At 61.1% G+C, this 9,920-nt stretch overlaps 1 protein-coding gene across 1 annotated transcript; it reads left to right on the top strand.

Annotated features, from left to right (window-relative positions):
- The first annotated feature begins 5,251 nt into the window (after positions 1 to 5,251).
- Positions 5,252 to 9,438, top strand: HAPLN2 (hyaluronan and proteoglycan link protein 2). The gene is made up of 7 exons (XM_030302360.1): positions 5,252 to 5,364; positions 5,865 to 5,965; positions 7,727 to 7,838; positions 8,055 to 8,408; positions 8,542 to 8,658; positions 8,786 to 8,968; positions 9,158 to 9,438. Exons 3-7 carry the CDS (start codon positions 7,751 to 7,753, stop codon positions 9,436 to 9,438), a joined length of 1,023 nt encoding a protein of 340 aa, XP_030158220.1. The 5' UTR covers positions 5,252 to 5,364; positions 5,865 to 5,965; positions 7,727 to 7,750.
- Positions 9,439 to 9,920: the final 482 nt, after the last annotated feature.

Here is a 9,920-nt window from a genome sequence, read left to right as displayed (position 1 = left end):
CCAGGGGGCGTCAGGGTAAATATGCTGCAGTCACCCACTGGGACACCATTCAGACCCAGAACCAGAGGAAGCTTTATGTCCCATGCTGATGGGACACATGCCATACACTATTAGGCGAAAAGAGCAAGGCAGGGAACAGCTCCTAGGATATGATCTCAAGTAGATTTAAAAAGAACATGCAGGGCACCTGGGTGGCTCAGCAGGTTAAGCATCGGACTTCTGCTCAGGTCATGATCTCACGGTTGGTGGGTTCGAGCCCCCCCCCCCCCCCCCCCCCCCCCCCCCGGCGTCGGGCTCTGTGCTGAGGGCTCAGAGCCTGGGGCCAGGCTGCTTCCGCTTCTGATTCTGTCTCCCTCTCTCTGCCCCTCCCCCACTCACACTCCGTCTCTCTCAAAAATAAAAAAATAAAAAGAAAATAAGAACATGTAGGGGCACCGGGGTGGCTCAGTCGCTTGAGGGTCCAACTCTTGGTTTTGGCTCAGGTCTTGATCTCACTGTTTGTGAGTTCAAGCCCTGCATTGGGCTCTATGCTGGCAGCATGGAGCCTGCTTGGGATTCTCTCTCTCCCTCTCTGCCCCTTCCCTGCTCTCTCTCTCTCTCTCTCAAATAAACTTAAAAATAACTTAAAAAACAAACATTGATTTAACTCATTAATGAGGGAACAAGGCAAAAAAGGAATCTCAAAGTAAGATTACTAATTTACATATGAGACTGGTCGACTTTCTAAGGCAACCAAACTGAAACACTTTTATGGTTAACTTCTGTATTGGGCAACAACAGCTGATTACTTTATCCACTTCTGCGGGTTAACCACCAATAGGACGGAACTGTAAATGGTTGTGGACCATTCATCAAGTAGACTAACAACAAAGGTACATTCTCCAGGCGAGTCCGGTGGCTGTCAAGCAAGCTTTTGACGATGCTCCAGAGTGATACCAAAAAACCACCCGGAACAAGCACTTGTCCGTTTACCTTTTCCAAGTTTGGAGGAATTATTCTGTCACAGAAGGGAGGAACTCCTCCAGCTTTGGACATAAGCTACCTGGGTTACCTAGTGGCTAGATGACCTCGAACAAGTTACTAACCTTCTCTGGACACTGGTTTCTGTGTCCACGAGACGGGGATGATGCTGTGACAGTATATCTCCCGTGGGAAAGGATGGGAGCTCTGGGATGGGGCTCACTCTGTAAATTATTCAAATTCTGGTCTGAGAATGGTAGATGGGTACGTCCTTCTGGGTTTCAGTTTGATCCACGGGAGCCTGGGAGTGGGGGTCTGCACACAGTGCGGTGGGACCTAGCCTCGACCAGCTGGGCAGAGAGCACAAGCAGGGGTGTGGGAGAGCCCCAGGCCCCGCACCATGAGAACGGCTGATGAATTGGGAGTCGGGGTCTCAAGGTATATGCAGGAGGTAGTTGAACAGAAATACAGTTTCAATGGTCCATTCGTGGGGCGCCTGGGTGGCTCAGTCGGCTGAGCGTTTGACTCTTGATTTCGGCTCGGGTCACGATCTCACGGTTCGTGGGATCGAGCCCTGTGTCGGGCTCTGTGATGACAGCGTGGAGCCTGCTTGGGATTCTCCCTCTCTCTCTCTCTGCCCCTCCCCCTCTCAAAAATAAACAAATAAACATAATAAATAAATAAATAAATGCCCCCCCTTGAACACAATGGCGAACAGACTATTAACAAACAGAATGACAGGTGACATGACTTTTAAAAAGTAAAATATAATTGTAGGGGGCACCTGGGTGGCTCAGCCGGTTAAGCGTCCGACTTCGGCTCAGGTCATGACCTCGTGGTTTGTGAGTTCAAGCTCCGTGTCGGGCTCTGCTGACAGCTCAGAGCCTGGAGCCGCTTCGGATTCTGTGTCTCCCTCTCTCTCTGCCCCTCCCCAACTTGTGCTCTGTCTCTCTCTGTCTCTCAAAAAATAAAAAATAAATGTAAAAATAAAAAGTAAAATATAATTGTCAAATCTTTGCCACCATGAAAATAGCTTCTAGATGTTTGTCTTTTACTGTTCTCTGTGCTTCCTGCCATTTGACCTTACCCTCACCTCCACCAGACATCACCCCCGGACTGGGAACTTCCATCCGTTAGCATTCTCTGCACCCTGAGGCCCTTCAGAAAATTGTCATTTTATTTTTAACGTTTGTTTATTCGTTTTGAGAGAAAGACACAGAGAGAGAGAGACAGAGAGAGAGAGAGCTGGGGAGGAGCAGAGAGAGAGGAAGAGAGAGAATCCCAAGCAGGTTCCACGCTGTGAGCCTGGAGCCTGACACGGGGCTCGATCCCACAAACCACGAGATCATGACCTGAGCCGAAATCGAGTCAGACGCTGAACCGACTGAGCCCCCCGGTCGCCCCCAGAAAATAGTTTAAATGGATCGCAGTCCCGTTGTTCAGGTGAGGACACAGGCCCAGTGAAGAGGCCGCGCCCCGGGGACACACAGCCTGCAGCAGAATCATGACCGGTACCCAAGGCCGGCTCGGATGCAGGCTCAACCGTGCCCCGCGGCTGTAACGTTTGGACCCTGGAGCTCTGTCCTGCACACACAGGGCAGGTGTCTGTCTAGCTGGTGGGTACGTCCATGGCCAGGAGCGGAATCCAGGTGAGGGGTCGAATTGAGCAGAATGCCGAGTTGAGCACTGCTGCCTTTCGTCCCTCAGGGAAAGGCCAGGGACAGCCATGCCTTCTAAGGCTCTGTCCGCTCTCCTCTGACAGCCCTCTGGTGCCGTGAGAAGGTTCCCGCACAGGAGGAGCTCCCCCTGCCCCCCAGCAGGCCCTCAGAATAGACAGGGCTGATGGACCGGAACACTGGCCAGGTTGGGTGAGCACCAGGTGACACCCCCATTCCATTCCCTTGAGACTTTGCCGAGCCAGGCAGGAGCTGCCCACGCGGCCAGCCAAGTCCTCCCCCTGGACACGGTCAGTCCCAGTTTCGAGGTCCCGATCCTACTGAAGTGGGCACCGGGACGCCCACTTCTCAGGAGCCCCAAGCTTTAAAAGGGCTCAAGAGACTGAGCTCCGTCCAGGACGTCCAGGTGGGGCCGGGCCACCGAGATGAGGAACAGTTTCCTGCCAAGGCTCCGTGGGGCCTCTGAGGCACAGAGGTGACGTCCTCACGCTCTGCAGACAGACGGAAGTATAGAGAGTGGAAGGCAGCGGTCCTGAGTGGAAAAAGTGCTTTTTCCTGAAGACTGACGCGTCCCCAGCCTCCCCCCTACCTCCTCCCACGGGGATGCAAAGATCCAGCCCCCCAGGAGGCTCCGCCTGGGCCAGAGAGAAGCGTGGCCTGGGGCTCGCAGGGTGGAGGAGGGAGGCAGCTGCGTGTGAACCTCGCTGGAAGGAGAGGGGGTCCTGCCAGTCACCCACAGCCTCTCCCTGCAACCGCCTAAAGGGCTGCCTTGCCAACTGTCCTCATCCCTCATGCAACAGTCAACGGGACCTGCTTGTCCGCAGCAGGGATCAAGAAGCTGGTCGCCGGCTGCCTGACGCCAGGTCTGGGTGCTCGAGGAAGAGAAGTCAGGGCTTGTGTGGGCTCGTTCCCGTCACCTTGCTGAGTCTGCGGCAGCGGGTGGCAAAGACCTCCACCCAGAAGAGCGAGCCCAGCAGCCAACCCTCCCGGTCTGCTGAGCGTCTGGCAGACTGAGGACCGGGGGTGAGAGGACCTCGGGCAAAGGGAGTGCAGTCTGGCTCACCGCACATTTCTTCCCGGGCCGTCCCTTCCCCAGCTCCATCCTCAAAGGGCTCTTTCCGCCTCCATCAACCGTTTCCAGGCCTTCCTCCCTGCCAAACCCAGCCTCTCGTGGGTCCACACACCTGAGACTTGCAAACCACGGTTCAGAAGCGATCTGGGGAGGCGGGAGGGCAGGCCGGGGGGGGGGGGGGGGGGGCTGGGCGGTGGCAGAGGCGCCGTGTCCCCCTCCGAGCCGCTGCAGGGGGCTGTTTGTCTGAGTTGGGTGTTGGCCAGTCAGATGCGCCGGATCGGATCCGGGTGTCCTCGGCCCGAGACAGGGGCCGTTTGTCCTTTTCCTCTGGGAGGAGGAGGGAAGGGCTCGGGACGGGGATGGTGATGCAGGACGGTGGAGACTGTCCTCCAAAGCCCTGAAGGGAGCAGGTGGCGTGGGCTCCCCGTTAGGAGATGCGGCCCCAGCGGAAAAGCCCGCAGCCCGCGACTCGGAGAATCCGACTGAGGCTCCGAAGAGGGATTGGCGGGAACAGCAGCAAGTCCCAGGCTCCACAGCTGCCTTCCGTGCGGGCTTGGGCAAGGCCCTCCCTCACCAGGTCCTCTTGGTCGGTGACTGAAGAAGCTGGGCGTCCTGAGGTCCCCTCCGGTTCCAAAAAGCGCACGATCCCAATAACGCAAAGCTACTGATGTGGGGTTGCCGGGCAGACAGAAAGTAAGGCTAAGAGGGACCGGAAGCTGGAACCTTCCTAAACGGCTATTTCCGGAGAGAGTCCTCCCTCTGCCCTGACAGCAAACAAAAAAGAAACAGGCTTATCCTGGGCGTTGAAACGTTCTATACGCTGATCCGGGGCTTAGTTCCGTGGCGTGTATACTGGTAAGTGCAGCGAGCTGTCCACTGGAGGTCCCTGCTGCTTGTCGGAGGCAGATTGTACCTCGACCGAAAGGTCCGGACTGGGCGTGTGAACTCCAGCCGCTTAGACTCCAGGGGGCGCTGTGGAGAAGCGTATGTCCTCCCAGGGAGGTCGAGGACCTCCCTTCTCCGGAGCACTGGCACTAGGAGGAGGCGGGACAAATAAACCGACCCCTCTTTTGGAGAGCTTTCCAAAGTCCTTCTCGGAAACTCCCGTTGCCCTCCCGGGCGCAGAAAGCCCTCCTGCCTTCGCTCCCAGTGCTATTCCCACCACGCGTTCTGCCCTCCACGGGGCCCCGCCACCCCTGGCCTCACACCACATCTCTCCCGAGGCTTGAAGCCTGGCGTGGAGGGGACCCCCCCCCTTTCAACCTTCTCACCAACCGCTCTCCCCGCCCCCACTCCCCTCTCCCTGGGGATGTCCAGTCCTGTTCTGAGCCTGCCCCTACCCCGGCCCTTTTTCCGGTGCTGTGTGCCAGCCGGTCCCGCATCCCACATCCCCAGCTGTTGACATTTCGTTGCCCTTGCCCACAGGATAAAGAAAGGGCCCCTGTTATTCAACAATAGGGGGAAAGACAGAGACAATGGGAACTTGTGCTTCCGATGGGGTGGGGACGGAGCGGGAAAGAACAGACAGACGGACAGACAGGGGGCAGGACAGAAGGGGTCAGGTTTCTTGAAGCAGCTGGAGGTCCTGGAAGTCTGGGTCCCACCCTGAGAGCCTCCTCCCACAGGCAATGCGCACCCAGGCTCCGGAGGACAGAGGTGAGGACTAGTTGGGGGAGGGGAGGGTGCTGCTTGGAGGAGGCCCTCGGGGAAAACCGGAGACAGCGGGGGCTTGGCCACAGGTCCTCGAGCTCACCTGTAGCTCGTCCGCACACCCAGCGGCCAGCATCTTCATACCCATCAGGCAGTCTGCTCCTTCTCTGGCCCTCGAGCATCAGGAAGAAACGAGGCACCACCTCCTCCACGTTCTTCCAGGTAATCCTTTCCGGGTGCCCCCTTTGGGGGTCCCCACCCCTGGCCCCAAGCGCCGCATCTTCCCCAGGCCCAGGACAGTGAGCAGTGCTCATACAGTGCCGGGTCACGGGCTGGACACAGGTCACTTAGCCTGGCTTAGTGGAGTGGCTAGGGGAAAAATGCTCTCGGCACCTTGGCTGCTTCTGCGAGCTCAGGGCAGAAGCTTTTCCTCAAAGGTGCAAGAGGAGGGACCCCGCTGATCAGGCGCCCAAGTCCCAGGGCCCTGAAGTGCTTGGATCTCGCAGGGGCCCAGGCAGCGCCTTCACCGGAACCTCTTCCTGGAGCAGGACAAGACGCCGCCAGTCCCTGTCGCTCCCGTCCCCGTGAAGAGAGCGGCTTCTAACAGGTAGGCAACTGGGGCTGTCGGCTCTCTGGTTCTCTGTAAGGGCTACGAAGAGGGTATGTGTGCGCCTGCTTTCAAGGACAGAAGTACAGACCGGTGGGCTTGAGCCTGACCTCAAATACGCGTTCAAATCCCAGCAAACCCTCCTCTTACCAACTGTGCGACCTCCCTCAAGTCTCCTAGAATTTGTGCCCTTTGTCTGAGCATGCGTAAAAGGGGATTCGTACGTACGAGGGGAGGGCCGGGCGCGCTCTCACGCAGGTGCGTCGGCGTGGCTTCCCCCCCGCCCTCGGCCCACGCGGCCCTCCCGCCCTGGGCGCGTCCCCGGCCCACGCACTTGCCCTCCAACCACCGCGAGGCCCTGCGTGCCCGGCCCCCGTTTCTCCCGCGGCCAAGGCCTTCGTTTGCAGGAGGAGGAGGGGCTCGGCTCCACCTCTTCCGACTCCAGCTCTGTCTCCTCCTTCTCCCTCCCGGCCGGCTCTCCTTCCCAGAATCCTTCGTGTGGGCTCATTCACTAACACACACACTTATTTAGCACCCACTGTGTGCCAGAAGCGAGGCTGGATGCTGCGGATAATAGCTAACACATACATGGCGCTTACTGCATACCAGACACGATTTTGAGCACTGTACACGTTACTTCAGTGAGGTCGATGGGAATTACTACCCGCATTTTACTGATGAGGACTTTGAGGCCGAGAGAAGTTAAAGAACTCGTTCAGAGTCACGCAGTTAGCACTTGGAGGAATCAGGTTTAGAAAATGAGTCAAGCTAGGCTAAGGGGTCCTTAGTCCAACTTCTAAAAAATGGTCAAGGTGATAAAGAACATATAGAATAAGGCAGGAGGGAAACTGGGGCGCCTGGCTGGCTCAGTTGGCCGAGCATTGACGCTTGGTCTCAGGGTCGTGAGTGCTAGCCCCACGTTGGGGGTAGAGCCTACTTACTAAAGTCAAATAAATTTTTTTTTAAAGAAGGGGAAAATCAACTATTGAAATAGACAATTGTGTTTGGAATTAGTTTTTATAATTTTGTAATTGCCAGAAACCTCACTGATACGGCCTACACGCGCATATGTATTAAAATTCACACTGTTAATTCAGTGGCTAATAAAAGTCCTTCTAAGACCAAGTGTCCAGGCCAGTGTGGTAGGCCACAGTGCACTGCCGCGGGCCGGGGAAGAGGAAGGTCTTCCCAGAGGCGGTTTGGCCCGCAGTGACGCCTGGGAGAACCAGGTGAGAGTGAATCTGGGCACTTTTGGAGCCAGAAGTGTCTGGAAGACTGTGCAGAGGGCACAGCGGGTGGGAGGCGACATTGAAGGCACGGTGAGAGGCTGAATCCCAGAGGGCCTTGGAAGCCCTGGCTAGCCGACCAGACTGTATCCTTAGGGCAAAGGGAGCGACTGCTTTAAGCAGGAGAGTGACAAGGTTTCGTTGGTCACTCTGGCTCCGCTGGCGGGTAGCGTTGGGAGAGGAGAGAGACGGCGGCGGCAATCCCGCCAGGCAATCCGGGTTTCAGGACCCAGATGGGATGGCCCCTGGGAGGGGAGAGGGAGGGGAGGCGGCGCCAAGTCTGGCCCTGCGGTCTGAGAGGGGCGGCCCAGCAGGCCTGGGGGAAGGGAGTGTGTTACTGCCCCTTCCCCCATCACCTCTTGCCCCCAACAGCCCCCTTCTCTGCCCTCACGCCTTCCAGCTGGACCCCTCAGGGATCCCTGATAGATGGGAGCTCATCTCCAACCCCACTGCCTCCCCGCTTTGTGCCCCGCAGACGGCGCTGGGCTGACTCTCCATCATGCCAGGCCTGCTTAGTCTCCCAACATTCTGCCACTTCCTTCTCCCCTGGGCCCTCGCCATCTTCCACAAAGCGCTGGGGGACCTAGGTAAGACCTCAGCCCCGCCCAGACTCTGGGGACGGTGGGGGAGTGGCTCCAGGGGTGGGTAAAGTGGATAGGGCAGCCGACTGAGGTGTTCAGGGAGTGAGAGCCTTTGCTGAGTGCGCAGTGGAGAAGAGGGGGGGGGGTCTGGGGAGCAGCGTCTGGACGGGCACCTGCAGTGGGGGTCAGGGGGTTCCTGCCACTGTGGCCCCCTCTGCTCAGCACCCCACCCCGGCCCCCACTACCTCCTGCCCCCCATCCACGAGGTCATTCACTCTCGTCGTGGGGCCACGGCCACGCTGCCTTGCGTCCTGGGCGCCCCGCCTCCCAGCTACAAGGTCCGCTGGAGCAAAGTGGAGCCCGGGGAGCTCCGGGAAACGCTGATCCTCATCACCAATGGCCTGCACGCCCGGGGCTACGGGCCCCTGGGGGGGCGCGCCAGGATGCGGAGGGGGCATCGGCTGGACGCCTCCCTGGTCATCGCGGACGTGCGCCTGGAGGACGAGGGCAGGTACCGCTGTGAACTCATCAACGGCATCGAGGACGAGAGCGTGGCGCTGACCCTGCGCCTGGAGGGTGAGGCCCTTGGGTTCCCGCCCCCCTCTTCTCCTGTGGGGCTTTGGCCGCCCCAGCTCGGGTCTCCCGGGGTCCCCCAGCCCTCTCCCCCGTCTACCGGCCCTCCTCAGGCTGTCGGCGTCCCCCCTCCCAGGTGTGGTGTTCCCGTACCAGCCCAGCCGGGGCCGGTACCAGTTCAATTACTACGAGGCGAAACAGGCGTGCGAGGAGCAGGACGGGCGTCTGGCCACCTACGCCCAGCTGTACCAGGGTGAGCGCCCGACCTGGGCACCGCCCGGGCCTGTCGGGGCTGTCACCCGGCTCCGCGGGGGGCGAGCTCGGGTCAGATTCCTGCCGGGACCCCTCTGACCCCCGCCCCGTCTCCCCCTGCCCGCCAGCGTGGACCGAGGGCCTGGACTGGTGCAACGCGGGCTGGCTGCTCGAGGGCTCCGTGCGCTACCCCGTGCTCACCGCGCGCGCCCCGTGCGGTGGCCCGGGGCGGCCCGGGATCCGCAGCTACGGGCCCCGCGACCGGAAGCGCGACCGCTACGACGCCTTCTGCTTCACTTCGGTGACTGCAGGTGAGCGCGCGGGCGGGGGGGGGGGGGGACGGGGGGCGGGACCTGGACCCGCGTGGTCCCTGCGTCACTGCGCGGGCCGGGCTCCCGCCCCCGCCTCCCGCGCGCCTGCCTCGGCACCCCCACCGCTGCCCGGCCTCGGTCCCGGGGAGGCTTCGGCCGCGGCGGGGGGTGACGCGCCCCGCTCCCCAGGCCACGTGTTCTTCGTGCCCGGGCGGCTGACGCTGTCTGAAGCGCACGCGGCGTGCCGGCGGCGCGGGGCCACGGTGGCCAAGGTCGGGCACCTCTACGCCGCCTGGAAGTTCTCGGGGCTGGACCAGTGCGACGGCGGCTGGCTGGCGGACGGCAGCGTGCGCTTCCCCATCACTTCGCCGCGGCCGCGCTGCGGGGGCCTCCCCGACCCCGGCGTGCGCAGCTTCGGCTTCCCGCGGGCGCAGCAGGCGGCCTTCGGGACGTACTGCTACTCGGAGTAGGGCCGCCGCGGCCCCCGTCCCGCAGCCTGCCACGGTCGGGGTCCCGGGGTCCCAGGGTCCCGGCCGGGCGGGGGAGGGGAGGTGGCGGCGCCCTGCGAGAGGGGGGACACCCCCCCCCGGACGCTCGCACCCGGACCGGCGGCCGTTCGCGCGCTCCCGCGGCCGCTGCTGGGGGAGGGCGAGCGCCCGGGGCATTAACCCGCTTCCGTCCACAGCAGTTAAGTAACTTGAGGACTTTGTGTGTCGAGGCGGGGCGGGGGTGGGGGTGGGCACGGGGTGGCCTTGGGCCCATCCGGCCGACCACGCTCCCGGGGAGACAGTCAGAGGTGGGGCCCCTGCCGCTGGGAGCGAGCCTGCCGGACGGCGGGGGTCGCGAGGAGGGGGCCCCAAAGGTCGAGGGGGACTGCGGGCACCGCGGGCGGCAGAACCCGGGGACGACGCGGGAGAACGCGGGGTGCTGTTGCGCCGGGCGCCACGCGGGG

Source organism: Lynx canadensis, chromosome F1, assembly GCF_007474595.2.
Source record: "Lynx canadensis isolate LIC74 chromosome F1, mLynCan4.pri.v2, whole genome shotgun sequence".
In the NCBI taxonomy this organism is placed as follows: domain Eukaryota; kingdom Metazoa; phylum Chordata; class Mammalia; order Carnivora; family Felidae; genus Lynx; species Lynx canadensis.
Note: the sequence above shows the minus strand (reverse complement) of the source record. Positions and strands in the feature narration are given on the sequence as shown.

What these genes read in the sequence shown, in the direction of transcription:
- HAPLN2 (XM_030302360.1), top strand. Translation starts at nt 7,751, where the DNA reads ATGCCAGGCCTGCTTAGTCTCCCAACATTCTGCCACTTCCTTCTCCCC. An exon ending in CAAAGCGCTGGGGGACCTAG is followed by an intron (nt 7,839 to 8,054) that starts GTAAGACCTCAG and finishes CCCTCTGCTCAG; the next exon opens with CACCCCACCCCGGCCCCCAC. An exon ending in CTTCACTTCGGTGACTGCAG is followed by an intron (nt 8,969 to 9,157) that starts GTGAGCGCGCGG and finishes CCCGCTCCCCAG; the next exon opens with GCCACGTGTTCTTCGTGCCC.